General features: G+C 37.5%; 1 protein-coding gene across 15 annotated transcripts in view; it reads right to left on the bottom strand.

Moving 5' to 3' along the window:
* arhgap12b (Rho GTPase activating protein 12b) overlaps positions 1-25,107 on the bottom strand; it is a 58,773-nt gene that overhangs the window by 10,487 nt on the left and 23,179 nt on the right. For 4 of the 15 annotated variants that reach the window (XM_056255656.1, XM_056255657.1, XM_056255661.1 and 1 more), the window contains exons 3-10: positions 17,922-18,008; positions 7,424-7,684; positions 6,352-6,492; positions 6,180-6,260; positions 3,376-3,501; positions 1,195-1,266; positions 711-782; positions 372-433 (exon numbers count right to left, since the gene is read on the bottom strand). In XM_056255656.1, the coding sequence (XP_056111631.1) occupies positions 372-433; positions 711-782; positions 1,195-1,266; positions 3,376-3,501; positions 6,180-6,260; positions 6,352-6,492; positions 7,424-7,684; positions 17,922-18,008 (902 nt within the window). The remainder of the gene's footprint in view (positions 1-371; positions 434-710; positions 783-1,194; positions 1,267-3,375; positions 3,502-6,179; positions 6,261-6,351; positions 6,493-7,423; positions 7,685-17,921; positions 18,009-25,107) is intronic. The other 11 variants (XM_056255664.1, XM_056255667.1, XM_056255668.1 and 8 more) reach the window with 6 other exon arrangements.

Here is a 25,107-nt window from a genome sequence, read left to right as displayed (position 1 = left end):
ACACGAACTAAACTCTTCCAGTTTCAGCTACAGTGTTTGAGGCCGAATTTACTGAAAACTCGTTTCGGCAGTTCAGAATTGATTCTTTTAGGAGACAATAACTTTATTTGTCGTTTACTTTGATCTTTGCAGACATTTTATGTTCACAAACAGCTGTATTACATACTGCATTAAAGGTAATATTTGAAAAAAATCATAATTAACCACTTTAAAGACCATTTTTCAATTTAGCACTGTTCATTCTTTGTAGCATCAACCAATATCAGGCCACAAAAGGCTTTTTCTTTAAAGAAAAAATTAAATACGGCATAATGCATAAATATTACCATTTTAGTATATCTATTTCCCCATACCTATAAAAGATAAATTACCTGACTTTCTTGCCATGTTCAGTAATCTTGGTGACATTGAGAACACCACACTTTTCTGATGGCTACAGAGAGGAGAAAAAAGAATAAAAATTTAAAAAAAAAGAAACAAATCAAAGGGAAACCGATTAAACAAAAAGTAAATAAATACATAAAATAAGAATATTGTATTATTATAAAGATTATAACAGTAAATAGTAAGATTCTTATTATTATTAACAGTAGTATTTAAATTAGGCAATTTAAATTGCATTGTTAATTCTGATGACAACATGCATTTAAAAGAGAACTGAATGTTACTACACCGAAAAGGCACATTCACAGGTTATGGGTTATACTAACGGTCGAGGGGTGTTTTGGTGAAGAGGGGCAGGAGTCTGATTCAGGAGAGTTGTGTTTGGCATTTACAGACTCCTGTAAGTCATAAAGAAGAAAACGTGCAGTGTTAAACAGGGTTAGAGGATGAATATAAAAAGAGGTTAGATCCATTCTGAAGGTAGTTAAGAATTTCCTATGAGAAAAGGGCTGGTGCTTACATGACAGATAATGGTAAGAATCACGGTTATCTCAAATTATTTGTAAGAACTTGGACAGGATGTTGTTGACATGTTAGTAATAAAAGAAGGCAGCAGACGCAAGCATACACGAAATAAGCACACCCAGATAAATCATGTACAAATCATAAAGAGCACATTTTGAGCAGGTTTTGATTAACCCAACTGATTTATTTCCTTGATTCGCATGAAAACACTTCAATTTGGGAAGTGAAGAAATCAAGAAGTCTGTAATCACATCTGATTGGTTACGGCATAATGAAGTGACTAACTTCTCTGTACAGTGACAGACCGAAGCCCCCGGTGAGGCGGTTCACACTGAACCATCTGTTTTTGAATGGCAGCTGGAATGAAAACCATTGTGTGACACAAGAGCAACATAATGTCAGGCTTGTTTCATTTAGCATCTTTATAGAACCAGCATGATTGAGTGACAAAATAAAATACAAAACACATGCACTGAGGTTAAGAACTCGCGCTCTCCTTTAGGAAATATATTTGGTATGTGTTAATCTTCACTGGCATCTGTGTGGGGGAAAAAATGACTTTGACAGCCTCCTAATTGGCTTTTAGGCTACATGCTGGTTTTCATAGTAAAAGAGGTCCTGAGAGTTACATAAATGGAGCCAGTGTTTCCCACAGGATTTTGGGAAACTGTGGTGGGTGGACCTCGGCCTTCTTAATGAATGGGAAGCAGAAGCACCGACATCTATTTGTGGCGGTCATTGTTGATATTGTGGTGGGCCGCCACAGATAAATCAATGTATGGGAAACATTGGGAGTCAATAATAACAATAAACACCCAAAAAGTCATAACCCAGGGCAATGAACATCAAAGCAGTTATGTTACTTTCATTATTGGAGTTGGTCTATTGGAGTTGTTTGTTTCATTATATATATATATATATATATATATATATATATATATATATATATATATATATATATATATATATACACTGTGTACACACACAGCCGTTTTATTGAGTAATATTAAATAAATACTAAGAACAGCCAATAATATTATGAAGCACAACCATTTTCAGCTGTGATCGTAATAAGAAATGTTTCTTAAAGGGGTCATATAATGGTACATGCACTTTTACAAGTTGATTGTACTGAAATGTGTGTTGGCAGTGCCTGTACACAGCCATCATAAAATGATAAAAATCCATCCAGTGTTTTTGTTTTAATCTCCTTATATGTTTTCCCCTGCCTCAAATCGAGCCGTTCGAGCCTGTGACGTCACAAGCTCGCACGCCCCTCCCACGATTGTTGATTGACAGAAGGGTTTCGACACAAACCCGCCCTCGCTCGTGAGCCAGCTGTCAATCATAGTCCGCGCGGACCGGCGCGGTCATTGTTGATATGCTGGAGCACTGTCTATGAGCAGAATGGCGTCTAAGCGATTGTGGTGTTCTGTTCTTGGGTGTAATAACGAACACAGCAGTCATTTTAATGTTCCTAAATCCGAACCGCCGAAGACGCAGTGGCTGAGTTTGTTTTCGAAGGGAATATTCCCCACAAGCAACGTCAATGCTTTCATGTTTGCGCAAATCATTTCACACACCAGACTGCTTTATAAACGAGGGTCAGTATGAGCTGGTTTTGCTAAGAAGCTGCTCCTGAAAGGATCGGTACCATCTATTCGTGTTCCTGCAGCTGCTCCAGAAGAACTGAAGTGAGTGTAACGTTTTATTAAACTTTATATTAATATTTATATTAATCCTTGTAAATCGCTAGCTGCACGCTTCACAATGAATGCGTCTAAGGTTTACACTCAGGGTACATTACGGCATGTTTTCTATGTATGACGTTCTTAATATAATGCATAATCCCACGTTTATACTGAACAACGTGTTATGGTTATTGTGTTATTGTGTTACAAACGATGTACGCCAGAGCCGGCTCTGGTGTACGCACAGAACAGAGAGGCGGAGTCAGCAAACCTCATGATCATTTGAAGTCATATACACTGAAATGGCGTGCTGAAAACAGAGCTGTTTTTTACCAGGTAAAATAAGTGTTTTCTTCCAATACTAATGAGAATTTTTAATTAAAGTATATTACAAACTTTTAATTTAGACCCTAAATAATCATATTAGCTTGCCATTTTTGTACATTATATGACCCCTTTAAGCACTAAATCAGTATTAGAATGATTTCTGCAGGATCATGTGACCCTAAAGACTGGAGTAATGATGCTGAAAATTCAGTTTTGCCATCGCAGATGAATATTTTAAAATATTTTCAAACAGAAAACAGTTATTTTACATTTTAATCATATTTAACAATATTTTACTGTATTTTTGAGCAAATAAATGCAGACTACAATAATAAAAAAAAATACCCCAAACTTTTGACTGAGAGTGTATGCATTTATGTATATATTACACAAAAGAGAACTGTATTGTGAAGAACTCTTGTTTGTGTCCAACAACATACACGTGTACCTTATCAGTGATGTCCAGCACATATGTGCTGTGTCTCCACTTGGTCAGCACAATGGGCTCCTGCGGCTTCCTTTCCAAACTGTGACTCTTAGGAGCTTCTTCAGAGATTGGGGGAGAGAGATTATACTGGGAACAGACAGGAAGGAGAAGAGAGAGAAAATGTGTTAAAACCATAGATTAAAGCCAGAGATGACTGGAAATGGAGGGGGGGGGGGGGGGGGGGGGCAGGAAGTGAATTTTAGGGGGGGGGGGATGGGGGGGGGGGGGACGGAGTTGCAGTTCAAAATGTAGAGGATTTCCACATTTTATCCACATTAATAGCCTCAAAACACTATGCAAATTTCATAAATATAGTAGGATTTTCTGCATCTATTTAATTCTACAATGGTTTGCAGAAACGAACAAAAAAGGTTGGTTAATTTATATATGAAATAAGTATAGACAGTGATAAAAAACACAGAAAAGAATAGAAAACAGCCGCTGTCGTACCTCTCCCCTCACCGTCCACAGCACCATGTGCGCTCAGATCCCCTCCTCCGAACATAAGCCCGCCCAACCCGCACAGCTATGGCGTTATTATCCTGTCCAATGTCGAGAGCGCATTATTGTAGCGCGAAAGTACATTAATATTATGCGCGAGCGTGAATCTCTCTGCTCGCGCGCGGAATATGATGTGCCGAGCGTGAATCCCTCTGCTCGCGCGCGGAATATGATATGCACAGCGCGAATCTCTCTGCTCGCGCGCGGGAACTGGGCGCGCGCTCTCAGATACACTTCTCTTGTAAGAATTCTCTCTCTGGGCTGAGTGAGCTCGCTGCCTCGCTCAGAGAATATGCCTGCACTTAAAACGTGTTCAGTGCAATCGCGAATTGCTCCTCTTCCCCAGCTAACAATTTTAGGTTATAAGAACGTTTTCATAACGTTCCCATTAAGTTATAAAAACGTTATTTCTGAATGTTCTAGGGAATTTCAAAAAGTCCAGTTTTTTAGACGTTGTATTAACGTTATTTCTTGGTTATAAGACCGTTCAATTCTCCCGTTATGTAAACGTTGTATTAATGTTTTTTCCTGGTTATAATAACGTTAGAACGTTCAATTCTCCCTTTATATAAACGTTGTATTAACGTTCTTGCTTGGTTATAAGAAGTTATTCAAACGTTCAATTCTCCCATTATATAAACGTTCTCTTAATGTTTTTCTAAGATAATGAAAAACGTTTCATTCAATAAAAAAAACATTAAGAAATGTTTTAATAATTATTAAAACCTTTCTTAATGTTTTTTACATAACAAGGTAGCCTATATAATAGGCCTAGCCTATATGAAGAACCTAAAATAAAAATAAAAAAAGACCCATGAATCATGTCTATAATATGTGTAATGTAGCCTACTCCACTGAAGTCGAGTTGAATTGAACCCAAGTAGGCCTATAGTTTATTCCAGTAAACCGATTTGGGTTGAAGTGACCATATGAAATTAACATGAACATAAACTTGGACTAAACATAGAATCACCAACAATGGTACAGGGAACAAAGCTAGACAAGAGACAATGGGAACACAAGGACAAGGATTATGACCAAAAACAACCACAAGTTAAAGTTAATTTAATTTATATAGCTCATTTTTACAACAATTTCCAAGTTTATGTTTATGTTAATTTCATATGGTCACTTCAACCCAAATCGGTTTATTGGAATAAACTATAGGCCTACTTGGGTTCAATTCAACTCGACTTCAGTGGACTACATTACACATATTATAGACATGATTCATGGGTCTTTTTTATTTATTTTTGTCTTAATTTTAAAATCTGAAAGTTCTTGTTTTAGGTTCTTCATATAGGCCTATTATATAGGCTACCTTGTTATGAATGAAACGTTTTTCATTATCTTAGAAAAACATTAAGAGAACGTTTATATAATGGGAGAATTGAACGTTTGAATAACTTCTTATAACCAAGCAAGAACGTTAATACAACGTTTATATAAAGGGAGAATTGAACGTTCTAACGTTATTATAACCAGGAAAAAACATTAATACAACGTTTACATAACGGGAGAATTGAACGGTCTTATAACCAAGAAATAACGTTAATACAACGTCTAAAAAACTGGACTTTTTGAAATTCCCTAGAACATTCAGAAATAACGTTTTTATAACTTAATGGGAACGTTATGAAAACGTTCTTATAACCTAAAATTGTTAGCTGGGGAAGAGGAGCAATTCGCGATTGCACTGAACACGTTTTAAGTGCAGGCATATTCTCTGAGCGAGGCAGCGAGCTCACTCAGCCCAGAGAGAGAATTCTTACAAGAGAAGTGTATCTGAGAGCGCGCGCCCAGTTCCCGCGCGCGAGCAGAGAGATTCGCGCTGTGCATATCATATTCCGCGCGCGAGCAGAGGGATTCACGCTCGGCACATCATATTCCGCGCGCGAGCAGAGAGATTCACGCTCGCGCATAATATTAATGTACTTTCGCGCTACAATAATGCGCTCTCGACATTGGACAGGATAATAACGCCATACACAGCCCCCCAGAGCACAGCATGTGTGTGTATATGTTATATGGAATGAGTATGTGTAATAAAAGAAGAGAGTGTGCTCCGATAAACAGTGCCTCTGAGGCACTAGAGACACTGATCTCGACTAACTCGATTAGGGAATCAGGGTTACTTTTAGATTTTCCTGGTAAACCTCCAACTTTCCTGGTTAACACTAGAGCTAAAGCAGGCAATGAACACCACATTATTTAAAGACAGGAGAAAGACTGTCTGGGTGTAGCTGTGAAAAAGTTTTACTTACTTTTGGTAACTCCCATTCTGAACGGGATCCATCGGCACTATAGTAATACGGCCGTCCTTGTTCATCCACATGCTTAATCCACTACCAAACAAAGAAAAATATCTGTTACACTATGTATCATTCATAACAAAAAAGGTGTGTTAATTGGTGTGTAAGCAGCTCTTTCCAGCACCTTTTCATTGTTGTATTCAGACACATAGAGTGTGTGGCCATGTTCATCCAGTTCCTCAGACCAGCCTCTAGGGGGTGACCCGTACTGACTGTCTGACTGACTGGAGTGTGTACTGGGACAGTTCTCCTCAGAGGACAAATGCTAGAGAAGACAGTGGAACAAGAGAATGAGAAAACAAAAATGTCAAAAAGACAAAGTGATTCATAAAAAAAGATAAAAGCATTCATTTAAGTAACTTCGACCCTATAGCATGGTGCTAACAACACTGGCAACGCTTTTTATTTCCATGAAATAAACGAATAACATGTATTCTTCAAATGCAACTTTCTTCAATAAATGTAAATGTAAATGTTACTTTAAAAAAAAATTATTATTATTATAAAATAGTATAATGTTTAAATAGTAATAAATAACATTATTATTATTATTATTAACAGTAATAAATACATTTAAAAAATAATATTGTTTTACTATTTTACTATTATATGTAATAAATACAAACACAATAATAACGATAATAGTTATAATTATTTCGAAAATAATAATACATTTTAAAACCGATATAGTGCATCTGTAACCAATAATATTTTAACTGAGAAACAAAATATACCATGCCCCACTTGTATTACACCCAAATTTAAGTTTTCACCACTAGATGGCAATGAAAAGAGTGAAACTTGGATTGAAACTCAGGCTGTCCTAAATGAGCTCGGGAAACGGGTCAAACTATATATACTCTCGTAAACATGCATGTTAGCTCTTACAGTATCCAGAACAACTTGACTAACATTATTTCTGTCATTTTAAATAATAATCCATTGTAATAGTAATATCAGCTGAGAATGAGTTGCTCCACTCTGTTCTGTCTGAAGCTGGGTCAACTGCCTGTTGAAGCTTAAATATATGAACAGCATTTTTCAAAAACTTAAATATAGACTGAAGACCTACTTCAACTTTGGCCTAGTTCAAACTTTCACATGCACAAGCATGTGGGCACACAGTCACACTCACATTAGCAAAAAGACATCAAGATATCAAGACATATTTATACATTTTTCCAGTTGTTTGTTACCTCCATGTCTCCAGTGTTGGACGTGTCCCCGCGACTGACCCCGTTGTCTCGTGAGCGGGGTGGTTTCCAGGTCCTCTCTTGAGTCGTGCGGTTGTAGTAGAAGCTTCTTCCACTCGAATCTTTGTGCGTTTCCCAGTCGCCCAGGATGTGTAGAGGGGAGGAAGCGGGAACAGGTGGGAGAGATGACTGAGAGATCTTCAACTCCTGGAGGTTTGTGTACACGGGGGACTCGGGTCGACCCTGTCCGGTGGGAGATATACCCTGTGGACAAAAACAGAGAAAGAGCAGCAAGTCAGAGGAAAATTGTCCTTTTTCAAAAAAAAAAAAAAAATGTTTCTCCAGTTCTGCATGAACATCAACATTTTGTTTAGCAGCTTGAATGTAAATGTCTCAAATGGCACACATCTGACAAAGCAAGAAGGCCAAGAGAAATAAAAGCAGCTAGTAAAACTGTGACTGATTCTGCCAGCCAGTGAAGAAATTCTGAGAGAGATCCAAGAGTCACAGGGGGCTCAGAGAAACATCTGCCAATTATTTTATTGATGCTTTGCTTTCATGGCTGACAACTGGCTCGATTTCCACACTGTTCGTTTAAAACAAGTCATGTTTTAAATGCAAATAAAGCATGGGGAGAATTCAATGAAGTTAAAAATCATAGAGACAAAGAACAACAGGAGAAACCAGTTAAAAAAGCAGTTTCAAAACATCCAGACATCACAGAATGATCTGTACTTCATTTTTGAAATGACTTAAATTTATCAATCAGTCCTGGCAAACACATAATTAATATATTTTGTTAAATAAATAAATAATAAATAAGTTGCTTTGGAAAAAAAAGTTTCAGAAACGAATCAATTGTAAATATAATGACAGTAAAACGGTCCAATAGTTCAGTAGAAATGTCACCTTGGTACACATAAAAGTAGAAGTCAGTCAATTAAGAAGTCAGCCACTCTTTCGGTTGTTTGAAAGAGTTATTTTAGAAAGTGTCTCTTCCTCATTACTATAAAAGAGACGACGTCTTCGACTCCTCGCTGCTGAAGGCGCTGTTATTTTGGTGCAACCCATTGTGAGCTTCAACATAATAACCACACAATACAAACCACAGGGAAATTGAGCAACTGAAAACTCACATATACAGGAAGAACAGAAATAGAAGCCAGTCTCTCACTTGAGTAACACAAACTACTGCTCCCAGAACAGCAACAAAGTCACCAGTGACTACTTGACTTGAAAACCTAATACTGCAATTGTGATTGGCAAGTTAGAGGGTAAATACAGTATCTGTGAATGCATACGCTACAATTGGGGAATTTGGGTGACATGGCATATGTCTGAGGACCAATCCAACAAAGCAATGACCGATTGCTAACCTTTGAAAAAACCTGACACGATTCCTGTTTTTATGGAAAGGCCAGTTGGCAAAGACCTCAAATAGTCAGGGAATTTGGAAGAGAGGGAAAGAGGCCTGTTGGCTAATCCATCCTGCCATGCATGGAAACATATGGGACTTCCTGTCATACTGAAATAATAAGGTTTATCGTGATAATAGACTCAAAGCTGCTCTAACATTTTCCAGTGTCCTGTGTGACTGCGTGGCGTTGGGCAAAACATTCCAAAAGAGAATCCCAACATTACATTCATCTAAATGCTTTTTGACTGGCAGTCAAATATTCATTTATTTGTATAATAGCCACTAAACTACACCATGCTAGTTCTCTTTCAAGCGTACATAATACAAATAATATCAACTCAAATTGATATTTTATGTCCATATATTTATTTATTTGATAAGTGGCTGTGGTTTATTTGTGTCCGTGACCAGCTGACTTACATAACTCTTTAAATAAAAATGACATAAAAAAAGAATAGTTCAAACTTTTAATGTTAGAATAATAACAAAAAAGCCAAGAAAACAATCTTCGCCAATTTTTAAAGGCGGCAGCTGCAGCAAACAAGATTATTTGAATCTACTTTTAAACACACGCAGGGTGAAGAAATAAATAAACTGCATTACAATATTAAATGAACAAAAATTAAGATTTTTACACTATATAAATCATCATTTAAAGGATGAATTTAACTGTATAATATAATATACTATAATATAATATAATAACCACTTGAAATGAATTCAAACATTAAAAAATACATTGGTAAATGTCACCTTCTGACTCCTGCTTGTCTCTTGAGCTGTAGGTCTTTTTCTCTTCACTCTAATACTAAAACTCGACACCTAAATATCTGCATTCAAAACCTCAACCCTTGTTTGCATATCTGTCTCTGTCTCTTGCTCGGTCTCAACCACGTACACACTGTACCTGCAAATATAGACTAGCCTCTACTGGATCATTTCATAAAAAAGTTGACCCAAAAATAGCTCAAACAGCAAAGTTCATTTCACTCAGTGTATGTACAATGTTGCGTGCACAAACAGAAACAAAGATGAACGTATTAAAATCCATATTCAAACACATGCCTCCACATTGAAATCTGTAGAGCACACCCAAGACGAAATGCATACGTGGTAACAGCTGTGAGTGTACATGAATTAAAACCCCTATAAGCAAAAGGATATTTAAGTAAGGACTCTTTTAATAAATGCAGTCAGGTTGCAGGTACTGAAGTGTGTCTGTAATCATGTATACGAGTTCAAACTGAAGTACTAGCACACATGAATGCCAATTGGTTTCATGTTATGAAAAGTCCAGAGATGTTTTCAGATTAGATGTTCAGATATGGATGCTAATGAAGTCCTTTGTGGTTAGTTACCAGTCAGACACACACACACACAGGAATCTGTTGGCTTCTACTCCACATACGCCTTCTCATTCAGACAGCACAAAGGTACAATAGATGCAACGGCACCAGTCACTGTAATCTAAATTCTGCAAGCTTTTTTTACATTTTCTTGAAGCAAAGAAAATATTCTTTCAACTTTTGATTAATCATCATCAATTCATGGATCTGTCCATCATCCTCCAAGTGCCAACCACTCTTATCATGCTTACGCAACCCACAAGTCTTGCCGTTTTAGAGATACTCCGACCCAGTCGCCTCGCTATAATTTATTCAATGTCAAATTTGCTCAGATCTTTATTCCTTCTCATTTCTCCTGCATCCAACACATTGATTACAAGAAACTGATGGTTTACTTACCATCTAATCTACCCAGACCATAATATGTAGCAATGTTAGGATATGACCTATGATATTCGCTTCACCTATGATGACTGGTCATAATGTTTTTACACTTTATCAGATCCTCTGCTGTTCTCTTTTTTGTGATTGGCCACTAGGGGTCCACATTAGACCATTAAACTGAGTGCCAAAGAAGGATTATGTGCAAACATGGTAACCTGCATTCCTTTCCTTCCTAAGCACCTCACCAGTGTGTGTGTAATGAAAAAAGAAACCGGACAAAAGTAAGGTCCACAATATGCATTTCTATAGGGTCTTGGTCTTGTAAAGTACTTTGATTAATGGTGTCTGTGCAGTATCCTCTGAGACAATGTCGATTTATAAAGTTCAGAGATCATTATAGAACAACATTTGACTGCAAAATCCCATTACTGACTAATCATTTCAGAGAGGTTCCATTAAGGTTATCCATTCCATGCACGCATTTACTTAAAGACCTTTGTGTGCTAAGCTGGGACATACTCTAAGATGGTTGCATAACAGAATGAATGTGTAAGGTAAGAAAGAGAAGTGAAAAGACCATTTGTGAAAACTTGTTTCTTTATGGATGTGCTTGTGTGTAGGACAGGAACGTTTTCTACCCAAAATACAGGCTAATGGCCACATGAGAGAAGGCAGTGACTGTGATTGGCTGATTACCTCTTCAGTGGACTAACGTCGACCTATCACGTTCATAACAATTGCTAATTACAAAATATAACTCACTCATATAGACTTTGGCCACTGGAGGAGCACTAATGTCAACTATTTTACATTTTGGCGAATTGGTGTCAAATTTGTACCATTTGTACCTTTTCATACATTTGTACCTTGCTGGTGGTTATTTAGGTGTGGGGTTAGGGGTAGATCTTCATGCTTGCTTTTAAAAAAAAAATGTTTTAAACAAATTCATACGAATTTATACAAATTTGCCAAAAAGTAAAACCGTTACAAACTGCCAATTCAAATTACCAAAACATTTTCTCAAAATATCGGGTTGTTTCAGCTCAGTTAAATTAATACTTGATCTTCATACTTGCAGCAAAGAATGATTATTAATAATAATAATAATAACAATAACAATCTTCCATTTATCTTATCGCTCCCTTTGTTTTTAGAGGGCACCGTCTTTTTTCCTCCATCAAGAACTCCCCCTTACACAAAGAAAGGCCTATCTCACTCTCTTTCTCCTGGACTAAGTATGAATGACCAGTATAACCTACATTTCCATCTGACTGCCTGCAGTCAGGATGCATCCACTCAGCCACACATTAGCACATCTGTGACATATGCAGAGCCACCCAGTCACCTCCCCCAGAGCCCCTGGAGCCACATGGATGTGTGTGTGCTCAACTGAACATGAGGTCTATATCAACTGTATGAGACCACAGTATCAACTGCAAGTGTGTCACGAAGGACACAACTACACACACACTCCAATCAATAAGTGAGGCTCCAGGAAGGCTGATTTCGTCGACAGCAAACTTTATGGGGAATTTTAGCTGTTTCACACCTCTGTGAGTTCAGCGATGCTCAAACTCTGACAGAGAGACAACCAATTAACCTTTAGGTCTTCGGCACAATGCTGCGTGATAACACACACCAACAGACCACCCTGTGCTCATCGCTAATGCTGACGGCTTCTGTAAGACTCAATGAGAATATGAAATCTCAGTCAGAGCAGCATGAAGAACAGCTGTACACTTTTTTTCTCTGAAGCACTGCAAAAGATGTCGAAAGGGTACAAATGCAACAAGAAAAAAAAAACAGATTGAAATTAAAGAGGAAAACCTGGCAAAAATTATTACAGTGTTTGCTTTGCTTTAGTTATGCACAGCCTATAAGAAGCACATATATCCATCAATCCATCCATCCATATGTACATGTATGTATGTAGATATATTATGTATATAGAGCTAGACATGGTTTTTTTTTGGTCCATAAAATAAAAGTCAGTAGGATACAATGTTGTTTTGGACCCCTTTCTTTCTTTCTGCATCCATCATAAACAGTGAATGTGGCCGTTAATATATGTTTTTCTGTGATTGCGTAGAAGTGTGTGCGTGTGTGTATGGGGAAACCTGCAGGCGGTGTGCTTTGATGGTAGTCCCAAATACACTACGGCAGACGGTGCGTCCCGCGTCCATGCAAATCCCTGTGTTCTCATTGGTTCCCTTCATCTCCCCAAAAACCCCTATTAATTATTCAGAAATGTTAGAGAGGACTCCTAGGGAGCAACACTCTGTTCTCTGTGCTCAAACCACTGCTTGTGAGTAAATGTCCCATATCTTCAACCTACAGTCTGTACACACGCACACAACTCACATGCTGATGGTCTTCAATTGTTACCAATCCATGTTTTCCATAGTTTTCCATACATTAAAGTTTTTGGAAAGACATACTCTATTTTCCATTATCGAACATAAAACTACAATTCTGTGTATAGCTTGATGCTACACAAAACTGGAAATTTCACACTAATCATTATAGATATAAGATGAGGGGGAGTTGAACAAGGGGAGTTCAAAATATGGGGATGGTTGTCACCTAAATTAGCTTAAACCATGAAGTGAGTTGTGGTGAGGATGCTCCTGGACAGAAGGGCTGGATTGATGATTCTTCCTTTATCTCTCTCTCGCTCCCATCCCCCTTATCCCTCTCTCTGTCTTTCTCTCTTTGTGTTGCCTCTATGTGCTGACGAATGCAATGGCTTAAAAAACTGCACTACTGAAAAACTTAATTGAACTGACACGCTCTGCAACACAAGTATAACTTTTCCACTGTTTGTATTTTTGTCGACATAATGCATTTCCTACAAGTTCCAGTATCTACAGCAAAGCAGACTGTAGCTGGGGGGAAACTACTAATCCTGACCAGTAAAATCTTGGGTTGACCTTTGGGGATAAACTCTTCCTTCTTTTGATTCATCTATTAGGGTGCATTGACCTCCAGCATTGGAAAGTAACTAAAAAGACTATTGTTTTCAAATAGAATAGATTTTCTATTAACAAGCTAATTTGTTCCAAAAAGTAGCAAAGAAATGGGAATTTGTCACAATATATGGTGTATGGAGGATTACAACCATGCTAGTCAAAAACTCCAGAGTCCAGGGCTACTAGCCTAACTGTATAAATATAATATTAAATTTCAAATATTGTTAACAGTAAGTAATAAAATAAAAACTAATAAATCAAATTACGAGCAAAAGTATATAAATACAATAGAACAAACATACAAATGAAATAAACAATGCTTTTTAGGTTGGTCTAACAGTAGTTTTCAGGTACAGAAATTAAATAAAGTAATAAAAAATAAAAAAGTACCCGTACCCAGACCTATCCGGCGAGATTCTGAAGTGTGCATACGATGAACACTTTACTATCCCATGAGGCCACAGGAGAGGACTTGTGAATGGCAGTGAAGTGACGAAACGGCTGTTAGGTCACATGATAACGACAACATGGCGAATGTACGTCCAGGTTACATTCATACACACATTGATACATACTACTTACTAATAGCCGATTTTAGTTTTTTGGTTGTGAAATAATTACTTATTCAAAAAAATACTAACTCAAAGAATGTGATTTTGGACGAGGTTTACGAGGAATATGGGCACTTTGCCATAATTTTGCACGATTATGTCCGTTCAAGAGCAAGACATGAAAGCCACTTTCTGGGTGTGCGCATTGAATGCGTGTTGCTCACACAAACATCTCAAAAAGTGCACGATTACTGAATTGAATTCTCTTTTGCATCTTAAGCTTAAATATTAAATTTGCAAGGCTTAAAAATACGTGCAAATGATAAACTTTTGTGACGATGCAGCACTGGTCCGATCTGGCAAGAGACAGTTCCGTCCACTGTCCCGAGCATCAGAGACAGATGATTCCCCGACACACACTATGGGGTTAACGATGGTCTGTACAAACTAAAAAACACATTTACCATGCACACACACGGACAGGTAGGTTCACAGCAGCAAGAAAGATTTTATTTTTCTCCAAAATACAGATTTAATGTACCAGAGATAGAGCCTTTAAATAATTTTAGTTAGGCTATAACATAATTTAATTAGTTTCAATCGACTAATTATCTAAGAAAATCAGGACAAACACACTTATAACATCCCAACAACAACTACACTAGAACACAAGTATAGAGATCTATACTCTGATATACCAAAACACTGTTTACCCAGTGTGGCTTTACTACTAGATTACACTTGACTTGATTTGAAGTCAGTGCTTATCCAAACAAAAGATCTTTATCAAAACACAACATCCAATCTAATTGATCTAAAACGCATTTTAAAAGGTGCTAAAGCAATGGTTTATAATCATAATCGTATAGTTTTTTTTAACCAGACTTGCTGGTGACCTGAGATTCTCTGCTGTGTTTATTCTCTCACTTCCCTATGGGCAGTGAGGAACTCACCAAAACCCATTTATTTGTTACATCAAGACTGCAATTGCATTTTGGCTAACTTACCAAAGACCTTTATCAAACACTTACAAAGAGTTCAGAATGCAGCAACAAGACTGCTGTGCTGACTCGTCCTGGACTGAGGAATCACTTAAATCCTTTGGCTCATTGGCTGCCAGAACTGATTGCAGGATCCTCCATTTTTAAATGTCTTCACGGTGTTGCACCAAACTACCTCAGCAATATGATAATGAAACACTTGAGACCAATGTGTAAAAAACAGCGGGTGGGCTGAATGAACATGCAAATTCAATCTCTGACAACAGGCGGCACTTATTGAAAAGCAAAAATACAGCGGTTACCCCGGCTACTATAGTACACAAAGTGCTGCCCAACTTTCTTTCCAACTTGCTTCGTTATAGAGAAGAAAGCAAATAAAACATGTTTCAAACAGCCATTATCAAACACCACCAAATACAAGATTATTAATTTCTAAGTGACACTAATTCGTAGTTTTATGTAACAACTAAGCATGTGACCAAAAGTTTGAATCTTATTGGTTTTCTTCGCAATGCGATAAATACCTCTCTGTAAAAAAATTAAAAATAAAAGTTGCATTAATGGCATGCAAATGTTCATGTGGGCCTAAACAGACATTAACATTAGTCTTGTTGTGAACTTGCTTGTACCTAAAACATAGCCGTCTTTATATTCACTGTTGTCTCAAACTGTGAAAAACAAGCAAATAGATATGCATTTAATATTTTAATTCTGTCTCACAGAGAGCATTACTGTCAAAGATACCATTTTACAAATATATAGGATAAATGTTCTGATAAAGTTTTTATTTTTGAAGTACGTGTGTTACCACTTGGTGTCTTACTACTTTCCTTTTAATCTTCAGTGAAGCACTTTAAAAGGTGCTTTATAAATAAAGTTTTGCTTATTTAGAGAGAACAATGGACAATATTTCAGTGCATCATGCATGACAGGAAATATTAAGCAACACCACATAATGTCTTTTGATCGTATCTTAGCATTTGGAAATGCCTTCTAGATAGATACTTTCCTCGTTCTCTCTTACTCACTTAATCACAGACTGATAATTCAGACAGAGTGGGTTTATCTGAACTGATACTGAAACAGATAATCTTGTCAAGGTGAATCAAATCAGAATCGGCCAAACATGCACCTAGATGCAATGATGCAATCACTGTAATGATGTATCCAATAAAATAAATCCCAACTGTGTGTCCTAGACTCAAATTAAGCACATGGCTTGTTAACAAAGGTGCAGAGTCATTGCGGTGCACTTGCTGTGCTAGATCACTATGGCTGATTTACTCAAGTGTTGTTCCCGGTGTTGGTCCATCACCCCTGTACACACAAGCACAGCAGGGTTCACGAAACGTCTTAGACTCTCGTCGAACGTCTGCCACATGGACTAAAGGAGATGACGGCTCTTGGTACAGAGAGCACAATAGCCATTCAGGCAGAGCTGCCCTCAGAACAACTCACAATGACTCAACAAAGAGGAACAGAAAGATGAATAGACAGAGAGAGGCGATTCGGGAGTGACAGACACAGCCAAAAGGATTTTCAAAAGTGTCACTTTCTCAGCACTGAGGCATGGATGAGCAAAGAATATGATTTCCGAAAGACTTCTGAAATAGTCTGGAAATATGAGGCTCTGCATTGGAAACAACCAAAAACTTTTCTCTATGCCAGAACTGAAGAGCATGTTTGAGGGATTGTGGGAAAGGAATTCCATTTATGCAAAATTATAGGAGAAAGACATTCCCAACGCTCAACATATGAGGACATATGTTAGTGGTGCAGGACACCCATGCCTGCCCTGGACAAGACCTTTAGCTGCAGAAATAGACACAGAACAACGTGTCTTTATCACGATGACCACAAAGCCACCGTACTGACGGAACAAAGCTTAAGTGTTGAAGACACTTGCCTGAATGACATGGGTTAATCAGCAAAAAGACGTCAATAGCTGCAATGACGCAACCTGTACTTGCGTCTCGCCTCAGTGCTGCTCTCCGTTCAAAAAAACAACTGACATCATCCTTCTCTCCTACACACTGTCCATTTCTTGTAGGTCAAGTTTTTGTGTGGGATTTCACCACAAAACTATAGAGTATTCCAGCCGTTAGACAGCATGACAGTGAATTCCTTGTGTAACACTGCAGCTAATTAAAATAATAATCACACCATACATATACATACATCACAAAAATACAGTAAAAACAGTAATAATGTGAAATATTAATATAATTCAAAATAGCTTTTTGATTTAATATATTTTAAAATGTAATTTATTCCTGTGATGGCAAAGCTGAATTTTCAGCATCATTACTGCAGTCTTCAGTGTCACATGATCCTTTAGAAATCATTCTGATATGCTGATTTGCTGCTCAAGAAATATTTCTTAAGTTATTATCAATGTTGAAAGCAGTGGTATGGCTTAATATTTTTGTGAAAACTGATACATTTTTTCAGGATTATTTGAAGAATAGAATAGCATTTTTTTTTATAGAAATGTTTTGTAAGATTATGAATCATTGTTTTCACTTTTGATCAATATAATGCATCCTTGCTGAACAAAAGCATTCAACTTTTAAATGGTAGTGTATATTATTATTATTATTAATAATAATAACAATATATCCACCATATTAAATTTGTATAATTATTATTTGATTAACATTTTTATTTCAATTTCAAAATATGTCACAAATTTACATATGGATGACAATTATCCATGGATAACATTTATCATGCATAAGAAGCCACACCCTTAAATGAGAACCCAACCTACATTAAACGTCTTCCTGTATATCACAGCATTCTCATTTTCCCCATTCAGTGCTCGGACACTCACCAGGTAGTGTGGAGATCGAAGGTAGGAGAACATGTCTCCTGTGGATCTGGGGCCAAAACCGGCCCCCGCTGAGAAAGTGAGGTCCTTCTTAAAGCAAGAGGGACAGCAAGCGATACAGAGAGGGCGGAAGAGAGAAATAAGGAATCAGAGACAAGAGTCAGTCACGGCTTTCTAACTCAAAGCCACAAAGAGGCAGGCACTAGGTGCTTAAAGAGAGCATCTTAGTAGGTTAAATATAGAAGCAGTAGCGTTCTCTTTAAATAGGCTCACTCATTAGGACACCGGTCTTAACTATTGTAGAGTAAAAGAGAGAGAGCAAAGCAACCACTAAGAGAAATCATGACAGGGTGGCCTTGTACGCTGCAGGTCTGCCAACAGAGGTCAGAGGTCACAGCACTAGAGATCAATGGAGATGCAGTTCACACGCTCCACAGAGAAACGGTGGGATTTCAATCGCCATAGTTCCTGTTCATGAGTCTGTCAGGGTGTAAGTTTGAAGCTCCATTCACACTGACAGTGATTAAATCACTAGAGGTCACCAAGTTACTGTGCTGTTGGTTGCTTTTGAACATTTCAACTAGACTGCAGTGTCAGGTGGCAAATCCCATGAACTTCACTGACCAAACTCCCACTGGTAGTTGCCAATTTTATATTTCTCATCGAATTTAACTTTGTTGGATGACAATTAATGACTTTTTTTGTGGTCTACACATCACTGTCAGTGTAAAGGCTTGATAAATAAACACTTTTGTCCTATTTTATTATAATATCTACAAGTAAACCATGTGTAGGTTGATGCACTCTGAAAAGTGAAAACACAACAGTGTTATCAAAACATTGCTGTTTGTTTGAGCTCCCTAGCCAGTCTGACATAGCAACAGTGGCTGAACCAATAGCGTGAGTTTGGGGCGGGGATTTTTTTTTTTTTTCAACCAATGGCGGACGAGGGAAGTGTTTGGGGAAACCTGTTTAAAAACAGTCAAAGCTTGACCTGCCTTGAGTCAGCAGTTTTGACATTTCATTGGCTGGGCAGTTGCCATGCAGGGCTTTGAACAAAGAACAATTTTGTGAGTGCCCTGTGTGCCTAGACAAGCTCTATGGCATAAGTCTTCGGCTGATAATTTGCACACGGTCACGTCGACTCTCGTGCCCAATACATCACACCCACTCACAACCCCACTTACTGAATAATGCATATAGTGATTACGGTGTGTGGCTGAGCCTGAGAGAGACTGGTGTTTACAATTCTCTAAAGTACAACCAATGTCCCCTTTAGGCAACTCTGTTGACTCGGCAGCCATTTCCGCAGCTTTAATAACACATCTATGTCAAATAGATTAGCCAAGAAAATTAGCCAAGTTGGCTAAACTGGCACATTTACATAAATGTTTATTAATGCGCATTGTCCCTGTAACCCTGTAACTGTATACATAAAAAATCAATTAATCATTCCTCATCAAGACGACATCAACTCGGTTCGCAGTATTTATAATAATAATACTATAGATAATACTATCAAAATTTTTATGTCAATTTCCAATTAGATTTTTTAATTTTATGGACAAAGCAAAAAATATAATCTCCCCTGCATCATTAAAGTTTTGGGGAATTGAGAAAAAATTACATCCCCACCAAGAGGTGGTGATATTATCAATAAACTTCTATGCAGGGAAGCGTTTTGGATTCATACACTTAACACTCTTGAACAGTCTAAATGAAGAATTGAGCTTATCATGCTTTCTCTAAACATTTAAGCATATTAAAATACATTATGTAAGATGAATATACTTCGATTCCCAGTGTATTGTGAACATTTTATGCTTGTAACCTGTGTGTGGGCACTTGCCCTTTAATGACTGATTTGTGAATATGGCACCTTGGATTAGATGGGTGGGTCTTTGGGTGGCTAAAGCCCCCTTTACGCATAATCACACCTGTTGATGATCCTTATTAATGGCTTCATTGCCCATTTTCTCTAAGGACTCTGATGAGTCCTTAATAATAAATAAATGTATTATTAAGAATGACTCATCTGGCGATGTCTTCCCTTTCTGCCTTGGTTTGTCCTGCAATGGTTGTACCGGATTGTTGTGAATTGCAGAAGCGCAGAGAACCTTCCTTTTCGTTTGAAAAAATATAATCTGTTGTGTTTCATAGAACAAAAAGTCAAACTTTTTTGATTGACATGAGGGTGAGTAAATGAGGACAGAATTTTCATTTTTAGATGCACTATTTAAATAAATATCTCTCACATGCTCATGCAGAAATCGTCACTATGGAGATTACAGATATGAATGAGAGGGTGAATCAGGTTAATTAAAAATTAAGACACTAATGCTTTTATCAAACCTCTCCTGCTTTAAACAACGCGATAAGAAAAAGGGCAAGGTTAAAGCGTGACCGGCAATCTGCACAAGAATACTGTAAAAAAGAATGTGTACATGTGTTATCACTTCTGCAGAGGTGTGAGTATTACCAAGTCTGTCATAGTGATTATAAGAACTCAACACTTGTCCACCAATTTAACACTCAACTTTTCAAGAGCTCTCTTCCTCTCTGCTTCTATATTTTATGCACTTTCTCCTTCCATAAAGGTGACCCACATAGAACCATCCCTACGTGCAAATATATAGATTTTGCTGTGCAGAGCTAATCCAGCATTAAACCCGTCACAGAAACCTCCAATCAGACACTTACCACTTTAGCCTCAGGGAATTTTGTAGGCTGGATTTCCATGATTTTAAAATGTCAATTCAACTATCCTTCAGTGCTTCATTGATAAGAGCGCTTCAGAGACATCATTGACATTCTTTAGGTCAATCAAAAGTCATGTGATCATTTTAGAGCTCAATCTAGTTAACAACAACAACAGCACTGAGACAGGCACAGACATAGAGGAAATAAAACCACTGTGAGGAACAAAAAGCCAGACAAAAGACAGGAAATGAAGTCAAACAGAAGTGTTGTCTGGGGTACAGGTGAGAGACAGCTGCTCAAGTAAACAAAGTTGATCTAAAGGCCTAAATAACATATACAACATGGCCTTTGTTTCAATATTTACATGTATTCGTTTAGCAGATACAAGACAAACCCCATTATAAACACATTTGTACAAATTATAAATGAATATTCAAGCAAGAAGGGAAAATCTAACCATGATCCTTTGCAATTACGTCATACTCTCAGCCTCAAGTTTTGTTTGAGGCACCAAGAAGCAAGTTACCAAGATAATCACAATCAACACTGTTAAGTCTGCTTTGTTTTATTATGTCTATGAAATAGTCTATACTAATGTACTGATGACGGTGGTTGGTTGCTTTGCAGTGGCTGATGTGAAGCTGGATTCCGCAGTGTTTTCGGAATGATTTTAGGTCAGACAGGTCATGGAGATCTTTTGCAGAGTATCCAAAATCTCTCTAGACCTTGAAAATTGAAGAGAAAGAATGAGAGGAAAAGCAGAAGAGAAATAGGCACCCACTAAAAACTTCTGCATTAGCCATCATGCAGCTTACGTTACTCCTACAGACTGATGATCAACTAACATCACCATGTCCCAGCGCTTCCATAAACTCTTAACTGGCACATACATTACACTCTGCTCTTCAGTGTTATGTCCAGTCTGCATACATTAGTCCAAATCCTAAAGATCAAGCTCGTTTGTCACCATTCTTAGTCTTTTTACGTTACAGTCGATAGCAATATAAGAACAAAAATAGTTCCTCCGGTACCCAGAGTTACGTAAACAAGGGAGATGACAAGAACATTGTCATCTGGATTATGGATTTAAAATCTGATTTACCCTTTTTGCCCGGGAGGAGAATGACCTGTTAAGATGTCAAACCACCACAACAAATCAAGACATGTTCTTATTCATCTTGAAATGTTTGTTCCTGACTCAGGGTTTTGAATCACAGGAAGAGAAGAAAATGAGACTCCTCAGACATCATTTGGTACTGATTGTTCATGTAAATAGTAAATTGTTGTTGAGTGTCAGTAAGACGGTCTCTTCCTGTCTTGGAGTACGGCTTGCAGCAAAAAATAAGCAGCAAAATGCAAGATTTTTTACCTTTCCATCTAGTTATCAATCAATATACCGGCCAGGTTGATAAATTGGCAGATATTTGGTAATTTAATTAGTTAATAACCATGTTTGCTTGAACAGAAGTATACAGAAATATATGGCTTCTATTTGAATATATTTTAAAATGTGATTTAGTCCTGTGATGGTAAAGCTGAATTACCACAGTATTCAGTCACGTGACACTTCAGAAATGATTCCAATATGTTGATTTTGGTGCTCAAGAAACATTTATTATTATCAACGTTAAAAACTGTTTTGCAGCTTAATATTTTGGTCAAAACCATGATACTTTTTCTTCAGGATTCTTTGATAGAAATAGAATAAAATAAAAAGTCAGTGTCCCATGCCTGTAAAGTGCAGGAGATTCAGATGTAAATCAAATCAAATATCACAAAATAAAATTTCTGCTATCTAGGGTTGCAAAATTCTGGGAATTTTCAAAGATGGAAACTTTCCATGGGAATTAATGGGAATTTAAGGCAATTAACAGGAATTTACGGGAATAAAGTGGGAATTTTCAAAGATGAGGGTTGGCTCTTCATAGGGAACTTAAATATAGTTGAGGAAAGTATATTTTAGCATAATCTTGACTAAAACAAACAGATGCCATTCAAATACACTTGAATATCCATGCCATTCCTCAATCACATGCACATAGAACACTGCTTACTGCATGGCTATTGAGACCACACCCCCTACTGGAACTATGCATGCCTCCATCACATGTACAGAAGCCCAAAGCACAAGACTATTGAAGGCACACATTTAAGCCTGTGGACTAAACAAAGTGAAGTAAGTTTTGATGATATTATGGGGAAATATATTCATTAAATGTTTAAATTGCAAATATCACATACAAATGTATTCATCTAGTAGCAATGCTGATAAGTTAGATGCTAAATAAGCTAGCATAACTTTATTTACCACATAAGGCAGATGCTAGCTACCTCATGTGGCTGTTTTTCTCTGCCTGCTGCAATATGTTTTCAAGATCATTCCAGTTGTTAGCTAGCCTTACTATTTATGTATCTGTTCATGCCATTGCATTAGTATTCTTACTAGGGTTGGGCCGATGGACGATATCATCGTCCATCGTGATGGCTGACAGACATCACGATGTTTAGCCGACATCACATGCTAAATGTGACATCATTAAATGCGACATCATTATTACAGCGCGTGAATTCATCAGTTTCTCCCGAAATACATGAAAGTGAGTGGCCGGTGAACTGAAAATGATCGATTACATTACAATGAATTCCCAGTTAGTTCCCCTAAATTCCCATTAATTCCCATTATTCCCATGGAAAGTTTCTAATATGGAATATTTCCAAAATTCCCCAGCTTAACTTCCCATGGAAATTTCCCGGAAACTTTCCAGAAATTTCCCGGAAATGTTCCGCCCCTTTGCAACCCTACTGCTATCTCCAATATGTTTCTAATAAGTCGAGAAATTTGTCGTCGCTGTGTATGCGTCTCTTCCAGTATCTCAAACATCCTTTTGCACTATTTCACTTTGTCCCTCCCACATATTTAGCCTCAAACAGATATCAAAACTAGTATTTCACATCTGTCAACTCAAATTCATCTGTGACATTCTCTTTCTCTCGCCCTTTGGCTGACTGACTGGATGAGAGTATTTTAGCTGAAACGGAATGGTAAAGAGACATGGAGGCTCTTCACCCCCCTCAGATGTCTGATAATGTGGCTTTTGTCAGTCATTCAGCCCTTTGGAGGCCTCTGGAGTCTCATTCTCTGTCTAGTTCAGTGATGACAACACTTCCCCTCCAGTTGCCTTAGATTCAGCAAGTAACTCCAGGTGGTGAAGCTAAAAGCAGACATTTAATTCAGGATAGACTGCTGTAGTTTCAAAGCCAATAATTGGGTTTTCGGCCACTTTGTGCATGCGTTTATGGGATTCAAATTTATTACTCCGGGGCTTGATACTTATAATGACACAGCATGAAATTTAGAGCACACAGTCCTAAATAAAGAGACCTGAATCTGAACACAAGGCAGTTCCGCTGTTCCGAGTTATTGTTTGGGAAAAATAAAAGTTGCGTCCCAAATGACGCACTATACACTATGCACTTATACACTATGTACTTATGCACTATGTACTCATCCATGTAGAGTATGAATTTTATATGGTTATTTTGTCATTCGACATCGGAGTCCGATGCCCCACCTCCCTCCACTACGTAATTAAAGTTGCGACAGTTGAGTTGATCTTAATTAAGTGCATCATCCGGGTATTTAAAATGCACTTTTCTTTTTGGAAGTTTCAGTGTGAACACACTAAAAAATTGTGCATAAGTATGCGAATTGGGAGTTTTTTCTGGCTGATATATGACTTCCAGATTCTTTGACTTGAATATTCAATACCATTTTTTTGTTATACTTCACTATTGCTTACTCACAAACAAACACTTATAACTAGGGGTGCACAATATATCAGAAACACTGTTAGTGGCAAATATTAGTGATTCGCAACTGGTCGATTTAATTGTTTGAGCTCATTTACCAGATTTTTACATTTATATTAAGTAAGATAAGTAATCTTTAAAAACACTAATTTAATAAGCAAATTTCAAAACGAATATCCATTTTTCATACTATCGGCATCTGTTATTGACCCCAACATGAAAATAATTATCGGCTAGATTCTTAATAGTGGTACATTAACGCAAAGGAAAGAAATCCGATAAATGTTTTTGAATCTTGTAAGAGGGACACACCATAACACAAGCGGCTCTTTGAGTGTTTGCTTTGGTTCTTTAGGCTCTCTTTGTGCCAGTATAAATGGCCATTTTGGGGCACCCAGTGCTTACTGGCACAAACATCCACCCAAGCCTTTCTTTCCAATTGCACAAGCAGACAGCAATCCATCACACACTGCACAGACAGAGAAAGAGATATTATTGACCTCTCCAAAAAGGACATAAAAGAGTATAAGATGAGTAAAAGGAGGGATAGAAAAACTGCCCTTTTAAGAGGCAATTAACATTATTGGCTGGAACTCAACAAACACCAAACCCACTGTAGAATAAAGATTAGATTGTAGACGTAGATTAGATTGTCGTTTTAAAATCCTCACCAAATGTA

The sequence above is a fragment of the Rhinichthys klamathensis genome, unplaced genomic scaffold (genome assembly GCF_029890125.1).
Source record: "Rhinichthys klamathensis goyatoka isolate OS25496 unplaced genomic scaffold, OSU_Roscu_1.1 h1tg000121l_1, whole genome shotgun sequence".
Lineage (NCBI taxonomy): Eukaryota > Metazoa > Chordata > Actinopteri > Cypriniformes > Leuciscidae > Rhinichthys > Rhinichthys klamathensis.
This window is presented reverse-complemented; position numbering and strand designations above follow the sequence as displayed.